At 39.0% G+C, this 13220-nt stretch overlaps 1 protein-coding gene across 1 annotated transcript in view; it reads right to left on the bottom strand.

Annotated features, from left to right (window-relative positions):
• Window positions 1-3346: 3346 nt before the first annotated feature.
• Window positions 3347-13220, bottom strand: part of FAM19A4 (family with sequence similarity 19 (chemokine (C-C motif)-like), member A4) — a 49797-nt gene continuing 39923 nt past the window's right edge. The window contains exons 3-4 of the mRNA XM_009883620.1: window positions 12641-12796; window positions 3347-3498 (exon numbers count right to left, since the gene is read on the bottom strand). Of these exons, the coding sequence (XP_009881922.1) occupies window positions 3347-3498; window positions 12641-12796 (308 nt within the window). The remainder of the gene's footprint in view (window positions 3499-12640; window positions 12797-13220) is intronic.

Here is a 13220-nt window from a genome sequence, read left to right as displayed (position 1 = left end):
CTTTGTGTAAGGTTTTAATAATGCGCTTAATACACATTTTTTTGATTGAACTGAGTTTGGATAAATCTTTGGTTCATTTTTAAAATAAAAAAATAAGTTATATCATACTTTCCTTTTCCCTATAACAAGGGAAATTTTCTTTCCATTCTATTTTCCTTCCAGTTCAATATTGCCTGTGCCACAAGCTTTTGGTCAGAATCTGGAATTACTGTTACTCATTATATTTGTGCAACAACTATATCTTGGTAGACAGAGAAAACCACCCACAAGACAGGCAAAATACCTACAGAGGAAATACGGATGCCAGGACAGATTCTGTAGCACAGCTTTTGCTGTCTAGCAAGCAGACATCTACATATAAGATTGTCATCCAGGGTCTCCTTAAGGTACAGTAGAAAGAAAGAAGTATCGTGGGAACACTCTTGTGGATGGGCACAGTCATGCTGCAAGATCACCCATTTCTCCCCACGTGACTTTGGAGAATCCTAAACAACTCAGCTTGGATGGAACCATGCCTGCAGCTGGGCACAATGAATCCCACCCACAAAACCTTGGACAAATCACGTCCTTTCTTACTTGGACCAATAAAAGAAGACAAACTTCATGATTTCAGACTGATTCTCAAGAGGTACAATACTAAAAGCTAATTACAGGAGTAACACAGCTTGGTGACATTATGACAAGTCTTCAGCTTTTAGAAATGTCACTACTATTGATGATATATCTATGTTAAATCTCAGCCTCCAAAAGTAACTTTTCAGGGTTCACTTACTAACACCACAGGTAAATGCATGGAAAAAGCTCTTATGGGTCAAAACCAAAGTACTTAAAAGCATGAAAGTAATTATTTCCCTGAAGTATCCACACATAAATGACATACAGCAAACAATGAAAGAATTTCTAGCAAAGAGCAATTAAAAAAGGAGACACTGCAACACCTTTTTAAGGGATCTGCCCTATGAGGAAGTCTGCTTGTTCCCTTCTCGAACATGACCAGTCACTAGTTAAAGGTTAGGACTCTCTTGTGTCATTTCAATGTAATGTTTAACCACTAATTTCGTTATTCATATCTACATTTATATTGTTGCAGTACTCCAAGGCCCCAGTCAGAATCAGGATCTCCCTTATGCTGTTGCTAACTGCGTGCATAAGAAAATACAGTCCTACCTTAACATGCTCAAACCTAAAACAACACAGGGCAGCAAAAGGAAAACAAAACCATGCAACAAAAATGAGCAGTTCTCATGTCAGTAATACTGTCGAATGTTTCCCAACTAAGCACAAGTGCCCGTCATTTCCTTATCCTTTCAATTAAATGTCCCTCAAAGACTTCTCCTAGGGTGATAAAAATCAATGCAAAATGCATTACTTCACATCTCAACAAAGTAGAGGAAGAGTTTAATGAAACAACGTTTGCACTCATATTGCTACACTCTGCCCTCTGTTAGACCCATACAAACTCCCTGGAGATGATGAACTTGCACAGGTCTAATTGTAGGCAGGACGATTTGCCCAACTGTAGCTTTATAAAGACAACCCTAAACTTATCAGAATGCATTACCATATTCTGTAGTTTGCTGGTTGCAATATTTGTCATGGATAATAAAATAAATGATCCATGCCAAATTTGCCCTTCAATTAGTAAACTCCCACTGACTCAGGCTGCCTCTTTTCACTTGATCTTTTCACCGTTTAAGAGCAAGAGTCACGAACACAGGCTATATGACTGGTGGTCAGTTGACCTCAATGAACTAAAAGGCAACTGTCCATAGGAAGGGACAGCTGCATGAATGAAGGCCTCAGGCCTTCAGTCATCAATGCCAACATAAAGTTCTTTCTTCTACCCTTCATCCCCTTCGTATTTATTGGAGACATCAGGTATATTTAACCCTGCTTTATTCTTTTCCAATAAGGTCCTTTTGGTATAAAGTGCCAGCTCTCTTCTGCTATCGCCAGAGATGAAGATGTCTTATTCAACATCTAAAACTCCTGCCTTGCCAGTCTCACCCTTCAGTGCGATGCTACAATACCCTTTATCTATATATGAGTAGTTAAAAGTCAGTGCCTGTGAAAAAATTTAAAGGCTGAGAGTGATCTCTACCTTTCGATAACTGACTGCCAGTTACCCATACTGATTCTAGAGTGTGCAGGTCAACATTTGGGCATAGTATACATCACAGGAGAACAGCTGGACCTAGGCACACCACAGACTACATCTTTGGTATTTGATAAATAACATTGATTTCCAATAATTCCTCTGATCTTGAAAATAGGAATAGGGTTTTCCAGACTGGTTGGTTTGGTCAGATTTTTCCAGCGAGCTTGCCACCATGCAATGTCTGTAGCTGGGCTTTAGACAACCGATATCACACCACAGCTGCCCAAACCATCTAATTTTCTCTCATCCAGAAATTAGTACAGTTTTCACTCCTTAGCACAGCCATTATTAAACAACATTTAGTGTCAGAATATGCTTATTAACTCAGACTGTAACCTAATCAACAACATTCATTCCCAACTAGAAGAGGCTGTAAAGGGAAAAGCTAAGCATATGTCTTTGCTTGCTATTGCCTGCTAAAGACTCCTGTTTTACGATATATTTAGATACACAGTTTGCTATGACTTGTTGAACTTCAATGTACTGAACTCATTTTAGATTGCTAAGAGACAGAAGACATGATATTTTCTCTCTGTCGGCCATTAATTAAGAAATAGGACACATAGCAAAGTTTTAGATTGCTAAGAGACAGAAGACATATTTTCTCTCTGTCGGTCATTAATTAAGAAATAGGACGCATAGCAAAGTGGTTTGGGGTTTTTTGGTGGTTTGTTTTTTTTTTTTTAAACAGGCAGTCTAAGGATGGCCTGTAATTAGAAATGATCCGAACAAGCCTGATTTCCAGTGGTGCTCAGTGTCCCACAGTTCCCACTGATGTCAGTGCAGATTCTCAACAACTCTCAAGACAGGCTACTTCTTTCAAAAGCTAAAAGGACTTTCCAGTAGCACGGGAATCTAACTTTAGGCAACAGTGGTAAAGACCTTGGATCCATGTAGTCAGTCTGCAAACCGAAGAGTTGATCCTGGAACATGATTATCCCTCTAGCACTGGTCACAACTGAATAGTTTCTTTGCTCATTAAAGACCGAAGCAGGGCCTTCTTCAGTTTGACTCCAGCACCCAATAACTTAACTAGGCTGGCAGTGAAGGGGCAGTTCTAACCCAACATTTGTCTCTCTGAGAACAACTGCATTAATCATCACTTTCCAAACATTGAGAAGTCCATTACTGGTGCTCATACCCACAGGTGCAACGCAATAAGCAAGTGCTATCAGCAGACTGCCACCTTTAAATATAGGTGTTCTCTGTACTTGCCTTTGTGGTTTTGACTTTATTTCCACTGCTGCAAGACCAACCTGAATAGTCTGGTAGTACTTTACAGTCCTCTCCATCCAAACAGGGGTTCATATGACACCACCACTTCTGTAGGACAATGGAAGCTAGAAAAAGAAATAGGAAAAAGAAACAGAATACAATCTTTTTTTTTTATTACTGTTGGTTTTATTAGGGAGGTTGTCTGTGAAATGTTCAATTGCTTGATTTCAAAAGGTAGAACCAAAAGTTACTGTTTTAATAACTAATCAAACTGATTGTATTTGAGCTAAAAATGTGACTAAAAGACTTCACCAGAACACAGAAGGGTAAATGCCATATGCAAATGGTGAAGACAGGCAAGCACAGCCAGAGACTGACTCCAACATTTGAATTAACCTCTGGAAGTTCCTTTCCGTCTCCACTGACTACAAAGATGACTTGCCTCCCTCATTTACATGCGTCAGTCAAGTACTTACTCTAAGGCGGAATGAAACTAAGGCTTCTTGTTTAACCCGGATATGCATATGTGAGACTGGACGAAGAAATGCCATTTTCTCCCTTCACTGGGTGAGAAAATAGAATTGCACAGAGATGTAAGCATGTGAGGTCTGTCAGCAAATAGTGCAGATAAGAAACCACTGGAAAGCATTAGATTATTAACTAAAAATCTACTTGCAGTGCCAGTTTTGCAGTATGGTTTGGAAGACTACAGTAGTACACCTTAACTGTGCAAATCTATTAATTTTCTACCCTTAAGCCAATTTTCATTAATAAGACCATGCTTGTTATTTTTACAAATGTAATCATGACTTTATAATACTGCTGTTAACAGATATACTTTCCCACAAACAGCTGCAAACATCAGCATGCATTTCTCAGTTTTCCATTGTTCATAGGACTTATCAAATCCCAGAAAATTATTATGAAACGTATCAGTTCACAATCTAAAATAATTTAAATTTCAAAATAAAACATGGCTTCAAATGTTGATTTGGTTAGCCTGCATTATGCTACTATGTGCAAAAAATATTGAATTGCATGCTTTAAAAGATACCACATCCAAAAGAGATGAACAAAAATAATTTAGTCTACTTCTTGTAAAGCACTTTTTTTCCTTTTAATTTCAAGGTAGATTCATACTTTTGCAATGTTCAAATTAGGGTGACAAGCAGGCAAGCTGACATCAGGATATTGCTGAAATGTTCATTCAATTACTTTTGTTTTGCACTTTCAATCTAAGCCTACATGAAAAGCACTATGAAAAATATACTTCTGGAACACCAGTTTGGCTTTTATAAACTATTCTTTCAATCTCAATCTCTTAAAATTATCAGATAAATGCATGATTCCTTTCACCAGTCATTTGGATCTTTGATCATTTGCATGGATGCTGATTGATTGTTGACAAAGCAGGTGAAACTTGACTGTGCTTCCTAGGAGGTGAGGGATCATTTCTGCTCCAGACATATGGTCTAGTCATCTATTTTATCTCTGCTACTTTCTAAACTTGTTTCAATTGCTATACCCCATTTATTTCAGGGAAACACAAGCAAGTCTGGAAGGCCAGGTTCAAATCTCCTGAGGGCATGTGCAGAGGACCCTAAGCAAGCAGGAGAGCCCGGTAGCAAGCTAGCCGTGTATTCAGCACTCTGCTTGAAAGCCCATGAGTCCTCCTGGGAGGCCTGGCTACCACATTACAGAGCTCTGCACAGTGCAGTTGCGAGCGCAGATCTGGTGATATGCTGAGACTTCACCTGCACTCTGACATGTGAACATGCTGCTATATATTTAGTGCTACCCTAAAAACATAAGTTCAACTTCAGACCTTGAAAACCACCTCTCACTCACCTGTCTCCTGCAGGTACCTAGAACCACTTGTGCCTCAGCTACTCTGATACCTCCTTAGATCCAATTGTTTTCATACTGGTTTGGGTGCGATATGTTTTGAGACCACAGAAAACACACCAAACATGGCAGTTTCTTATTTATCTATACAACCTGCTCTTAATACCCGATTAAAGAAAGAAAGGAACTAGCTGACTGGCCAAAAGTGCAGCACAGGAGTGGGTTCACACAGCATTATTGACCAATTGCACCCATGCAACTTCCTGGTCCACGTGGACCCTGTGGAGCTGAAGACAGCAAAACTGGCCCGTCATCTCCGGCAGTACCATCTTCCTTTAAAACAAGCACAGATGTGAATGGGAAACATTGCTGAGTAAATCTCTAACTCAAACAACATCCACGAGCTCTTCAATAGGCTGCGTTGTTCTCCTTCTATTCATCTCTTGTTTAGACACTTTCATAGAAAGTGACTCCTACCCTCCTGTTGACTGATTTCTATTCCATGCAGATACCTCTCCTCAGAGTAATGGCAACACTTCGAAATACTTAATACAGATCTCATTCCATTAGCTTCCAGCAAATCCCCAATTCTTTGCTGTAGCAATCCATGAATTCTTACATCCATTTTATGTCCAATTTCTTTGTAGTTGTAATGTCCACTCTGCTGATCTGTATGTCCTAACTGGCTGTAGCTGTTTGTGTCAAACACACCCCTGAGATTAGAATTCTCCATCAGAGCTTTCAGCTCACCTTCATAGCCAAAGTTCTTTAACTATTATTGTCCCTTTGACTGTGTGACTAACTGGAGGATATAAAGGCTTCCTCCTCTTTTCAGATCGAGGCACTCTTGGAGAGGTTTCAACAGATGACTTTTCTAAGAAATGAGAGCAGCTGTGTCACTCGTATACAACCACCCACATGAAGGGAGACTGCATTATTTTGATATTAGCCAGCTGATTTCCTGGAAATCAGCCAGAAACCAGCCAGAAATCCTGCCAGAAATAAATCTTCTGCTGACATCGCTCCCTAGATAACATGACTCCATGGAAACAAAAGGTTCATAAAGAATAAAGCCGAAAGGTGTCAATACATCAACTCATCTTGTCTCATGCAATTCACTGTGTTGTGTCCCCAGTTGTGTTTGGCTACACAGTGTCTTCCAAGCCAATCTGGAACAGGTGAAGAAAGAAACTTCTCCCATTGTCATTTTTTTCTGACAGTTAAACAATCTCAGCATGAAACACACAGCCTTACTTTTCTTCCTCTTCCCGCCTCTTCCACTATGCTTTCTTCTCCTGCATTACAGCACTTGTTAGTAATCATCATTTTCTCCCTGTGAAGGTATTGAACATGCTGCAATCAAGTAACTTTTCAATCTTCTGCCTGATAACCTGAGCTGATTGAACTTCAGTTTCGCACCACAGTGCATTTGTCTTTATTAACACAGTTATTTCAAACAGGTTCAGCTTCCTGTGAGTAGGACTATGCCATATCACTGCCTTGGGCTTGTCATTAATTATTCCTTTGCCCCACCAGATGAAACCCATACATTTTTTTGTCAGGAGAGATTCTATATTTGCTTTCAGGTCACTGCTGAAAACGTTGCAGAGTGTCATGTGTAGAGCTAAGCAGTGTGAAATCCCGGTAGGCATGTGCCATTTGACTACCACTTCCAACTGATGCCTCTGTGGAGAGATGTGTTTTTGAGGTATGCTAGGTAACTGACACTGAGCAGTGCACACAATGGCATATGGTTCAAAATTAAAGAGCTTACAAAAAAATGAGACTTAAATCCTCAAATGTATTTAGTAACCAAATATTTAGTCGAATAAATTATACATTATCTTCCAAGGTAACTTGGAAAACCCGGGCTTACACATATTAAACCCAGAAACTATCTGTATTAGTTTTGAAAAGTCCTCTGGAAATGGAATCAGTAGTGTTTGGCAAGCCTCTTTTCAGAAAGCCACATACATAAACTCTTGTGATCTGTGCTCCAGGAATTCCTTGCTAATTGGATATCATAGCAGCTTTTCAGCTACCCGCACAAGACTGAGATCAGCCTCAATTGTCCCTAAGAATCTAGACCATGCTACCTACCTTCTCAAAATTGGCACAATACTAGGGCTCTTCTAGAATACCTCAAGTATTCCGAAGTACTTTTTGAATTACAACAACTGACTAGAGACCTAGTAGTCAGCTTGTTAGGACTCTAAACTACCCAGAATCAGAATTAAAAAAAAACCAAACCAAACCAAAAGTTTATTCCAGTAGATGTTGGTTAGCACCTTCTTTAGTTAACAATAAGTTATAAAGTATCTCCTCATCCTGTTACTTACCAAAAGAACTGTGATACTTATCCACCTCAGCATTAACAATGTCAATATTTCAGACATTACAGGCCAATATTTCTTTTGAAGCATTTCTGCGTGTTCTATTTGAACAAGAAAATTCATATTGTCTTTATTCTGGACAAATACAGATGTCTTCCCTACTCCACTGGATTAAGCTTTCTTCCATATAAATTTTCAGTACACTATTCATTCTACTGTATATTTCCTTTTTTTCTTTGAATACTGACACAGCATTAGCATCCTTTTGAATTCTCAAGTATTCTGAAATCCATTCAAAAACAGTGGGAGGGAAATCTTCTCAGCTATTTCTTCTTTTATCTGTTTCTTACGTATTGATTTTTTTGTTTTCTTGTTTCTATATGCTCTCTTCCCTTCAGTCTGGAACCCAGATAGGCTTTCAGCCAAACTTGTCCTTTTTCTTCGTTGCGGCTGTTTGGCCCTACAGAAAATTTTTAAACAATTCTTTAGTTCCATTCACATTTTTTCCAATCTGAGTGTTTACTCCTCATAAATTCTAGGACCAATAGAATTGCCTGGACGGAAGATGATTTGGCTAGTGATGATGTACTTAAAGGCATTTAACGCACTTAGCTAAGATAGCTACTCTACAGACAAAAGTTATTAATGTTTTATCTTCTTGGCACTAGCTGTTAGACAAGCTGGAAGTACTTTCTCAAGGATGTTTATTTCCATAAAGAAAATGGGTATAAACAAAATCTCATGACTACTTTAAATGAAATTTAGTCATTGACAGAAGAATGGTTTGACCTCTGCTAAGCAAAATTTTCTCTAGCTGCAATCAAGTAGTATAGCTTCAACTCAGGGCAGGGTATACAGGCTGTGTGGTATGTCCTCTCTGCACATTTAAATACTTTCTTCATATGCTCTGCTTTTTTCTGAGTTTAGTGGCTGAATTGATCTACAGCAACATTTCTCAAAGTGTCAGATGGACCTGTGCTGGGAAGCTCAAATAACCCCCAGGAAAATGAGGTGTGCACATGTACAGAAGAACTAGACTTGCTTTTTTTGTTTGCAAATGCTTGTCAATAGCTTTCACAGCTAAGCTCAAACATACAAATGGCAGAGTTTCTTGTTGGATACAGTCAAAACGCAATTATCTAAGTAACTATTATCATGGGCAAAGGATAAAAAACATCCTGATCTGAAGATTTCTTGCCCTGTACTCTCATCTAGGCTATCACAACTGATTTTACTGTCCTTGTAAAAATGCTGGGAAGATCTCAGTATATAACAAACATTAATTTTCACCTTCATATCCCTCCTTTTAAATGAAGTACTTTGACTTCTCCTACTACCAATATTTAAAGTTTCTGAGATGAAAGACACCATAGAAATGCAAAGCACTCTATAAATGTTTGTTAGGCCCCACAATACAGTATTACTGTACAACATGGAAAAGAACTGATTTGTAGCAATCAAGGCACTTGAGACTTTCACTTCACGTATTTGCAAGGTTTAACTAGCTTTTACTTTCCTTTCTGTACCACTTCAACACCTCTTCCTTGGAACTTACCTGGATATCTATCATTCTTCTGTAACACTAGAGTACCTATTTTCCTCCTTAGCACATACCATGAGAAAAAATGTCCCTTCTGTGTGTAGGGTATGCCTGAATGTAATTATGCAAACAACCATCTTGCCTTGACTCAAAAAGGGGCCTACCTGAAATTTTGGTAGCTATGAATATTAGTACACGTATGCACTAGCTCTCTGAGCAGGGCTTAGCCTTAACATATAATGCTGCTCCAGTAAACTGCTGCTTTAAATCTGACCTTGTGTAAAATTCTTTAGCATCTGTCGACCTATTTCAAAATGTAAATATCCAGCTGGCCTATGACAGTATCCTAAAAAACATGATGATGGGCTTTATGAGCCTATTTCATGGCATATATATACCAAAAGGGCACAATGCCCAATACTTATCAACAAGGAGCTCTGTGTGATGAACTAGGCTCTATCCCCACCCAAATTAACAAACAAGCTGTCACTGAAACCCACTGGGATCGAGGCCAGGAAACCTATATTCTGCAAGACTGAGAAAACTAAGGAAGAATACCAAACTAAGTTAAAAACCTGTAAGATACTAAAGCCAGATGTACAAATTCCAAATAAGAAAGGCTTTTTTTAATTTGGTTACAATTTACTGGGGAGAAAAATCCAAACCCGTTACAGCAGAAGGCTGCTCAAATGTCAAGTTCGAGTCCAGAACAGAACAGTAAATACAGTTTGTCCAGACTTTGCTAAAGTCACAGACCTTTGCAGTCTTCCATATTCTGTGAGAATCTATTTCTTGCAGTACTCTTAATTTCTCATGCAGCATCTACCATCTATGACCAGTAATATTCTTGCCTGGTCTAGCTCTGCCTAAAGGAGAGCTAGAATCAACTCATTGTTTCCTGGGTTGTTAACACTAAAAGAGAAATCAGACCTTCATTTAAAAATAGCAAGAAGCAGCAGACTTCTGTAAAATCATTGTGCAGCTCTCAACAAAATTAATTGTAATTATTTAATTACATAATCATCAATTTGTTTGGTCAAGAAAGGAAAACAATTACATTCCAATAGCTTTATAAAGGCTGCTACTCTACATAGAACATGAAATATGATCCCATTTACTCTATTCCAATGGTCTGTTTGGTGCTGCCCAAGAACAGCCGAAACACACAAACCCTGAAAAGTTCACAGGCAATGTCAACATAAGAGAGACCAATTTCATCCTATTTAACTATTGTTTTCCAGCATTACTCGTGGAGTTATTTTCCTTTTGAGCACAAGTGGAAGAGGTTAAAATCCAAACAGAACATACCTAATCAGATCTGCTATAAAAACCACTAAGCACTAAGCTACGTTTTTCCAGGAATTCCAATAGATAAGAGCATCTCTGTGTGTATGACCAAAAATTGTATAGTCTGACACAACAGGTGGGTGCTACTTTCTTGGACACATACTCATGAACTTGAACTACATTGTTTTCTTATTTTGTCCAAACATAGTTTGCACATCAGTAATTTGAGGGTGGACAATCACTGGAACAGACTCCCCAGGGAAGTGGTCACGGCAACAAGCCTGTCAGATTTCAAGGAGCATCTAGAGGACGCTCCTAGTCATATCATTTCGTTTTAGAGTCATGACTTATTATGTATCCCACTACAGACATTAACCACTAGTCTTCAGCTAGGTGGACAGGCCGCCTTTATTTAACCCAGAAAAGGAACATGTATAATATTATACATGCTCAATAAATAGTCCTGCGAGGAGCGGGGAGTTGGACTTGATCCTTATGGGTCCCTTCCAACTAGAGATATTCTATGTTTTTATCATTTGAGGTAGGAACTACAGGTACCAACCACCATGTGCATGCCATGCATGATCAACAGCACAGAGATAATTGCTGCCCTAATGTAATGATAACTACTACTGGATAAGGTCTGAAGTTCAGAGAAAATACTTTAAAAGACTCTATAAAATCATTTATTTAGGTTAGAAAAGTAACTCTGTGCTTTGGGCATGTCCTTCCCTTTAAGCTCAGGGCAAAAATATAGGCAAATTAAACAGCCCTGCATTCAGTAAAAAGGTGCTGGAAAAGAAAATGAAATGTCTGTATCAGACTGAAATATGCAAATTCAAGACATAAACTGTTTCTGGCTTCCACAGTGTAGAAGCCTACTGAAGGATATACATAGGGTGGGAGAAAACACATCTAATCCTGAGGCTAAAGAAAGATAGTTATAGTTTCTGTGCTACAGCAACTGAATAACACTGAGTGTAGTCCCAGACGCTTGCAAAAATAAGCGAAACATGTGAAAGCATTACCCTAAGGGATGAGGGGGAATCAAAGGCTTCCACTTTAGAAACCAAAATCTTAAAATTTATAATATTTTGTTCTATTTAATTTCAACTATACTTGAAGAAAAAAAAGCTACTAAATTTATCCAGCAACTATTTGCATTGTTTCAATTAAGCTTCTACGGTATCATGCACTTTCTGTCATAGAGTGATTGTGTCACCTTTGCAATCCTTAGGCGAGTTTAAAACAACGCCTGACTTTTATTATCCATTGTATGTAAAAGTATTTTTACAAGGCATGAAAAAACTAAGCAACTAAGCATCTGTCTTGGAGTAACCGTTTATTCAGTTAACACCAAGAGCAGCAGCCTCTCCAGGGAATAGACTCTGGGTAACCCACAATTTCTGAACTGCTGGTAAACCAGAGAGGATAATGGTGGGTGGGGGGGGTACAGAGTGAACCTCTGGGGGGCAAGTTTTATGTAGCCTCAGAATGCCTGATCAACATTACAACCAAGGTAAGATTTTAGCTTCAGGGTATATAATCAATTTAATTTCAAATGAGTTATACTGCTAAAAGTATAGGGATGGCAACGCTGAGCTCTGGGAGGATTTCAACATAGGAAGGTGCTGGACTAAAGCAACTGTACTACATTTTTCCTTCATCAGGCAGGTGTCCTAGCTCAGACACCATGTCCTGTGCAGCAGTAGGCTTGCTTTGCTCTCCAAACTCTAATGTATTTGGGGAACACACAAAACTGAATAGACATGGGGCATCATATAGCACTGATGTTCAGCATAGGGGACCATTAGGCACACGAAACAGTGAAAAAACCATCTAGAGAACAGCTCGCAAAATCGGATATCCCAGTACTATCTGCATGCCTGGTCTTAGGCTGCATTTATTATCCAGTGACTTTTCAGCCTAGCTGCTAAGTCTAAAGACAACTGGAAGGGTTAACATCATAAGCTTGAATTTCTTGGCTTATGCTGTTTTCAGACTAGTTTTAAAGGAGAATTCTTGTGTGAAAAAAATTAAGAAGTTTTATTGGCACAGACATGAAATGGACGAGTACATATATTAAGAGGATTAATTACACCCAGATTTATGCACAGGCTCATTATCATCAATGCACAGAGATGTTTCCAAAATTAACAAAAGGAAGGATTATGCTTTTGAGGCAGTGGGAAGTCAAACAATCAAGGAGACTAAACTTTCAAACAATCTTAATGAACCATGAGTGAGCTGGAGACTGCTTACCTTCCACACACGAGGGCTGAGCCCTTGTCGTACCAGCCACCTGCCCTGGGAAGCAGGAGCACTTGACTGTTTGCGATCGTTCTTCAATCCGGTTCTTATTGCAGCAACGATGCACTGCCACAACCTCGCATGTCCCTTGCTTGACTTGGTACTGGCCTGATAATTGCAAGGATAAGTAAGTGATGGAGAGCAAAACACCAGTGCATAAAGAAAAAGCCAGTTTGTACAGTCCTACAAGATACCGAATCTCTCAAATGCCAGTTTAAACCCCAGGAAGACAAAGAGGCAAAGCATCTTGTAGGATCTGGCTTATTCCCCAGGTTTATCCTATTCTTATTAATAAAGATTAGGTCATCATAACAAGTCAATTTTACAATCTATCTTCCCTGGCCCTTACAAAGCCATAGGGAGAAGAGGAGACTGGAGTAGTCAATTAGACAAGAAGAGATGCAGAGACAGAGCACACTTCTCCTTCCTTTGGCTTCCTGTCTTGCATTAGGTTTTATATTTCATTATTTCCCTTCATAAATGGACAGGATAATATTTAATGGAAGGGAGACTTATTTTAAATAGTAGGGAA

This window comes from Charadrius vociferus, unplaced genomic scaffold, assembly GCF_000708025.1.
Source record: "Charadrius vociferus isolate BGI_N301 unplaced genomic scaffold, ASM70802v2 scaffold324, whole genome shotgun sequence".
Lineage (NCBI taxonomy): Eukaryota > Metazoa > Chordata > Aves > Charadriiformes > Charadriidae > Charadrius > Charadrius vociferus.
The sequence above is the reverse complement of the archived record's forward strand: the minus strand, read 5'-3'. Positions and strand labels throughout refer to the sequence as shown.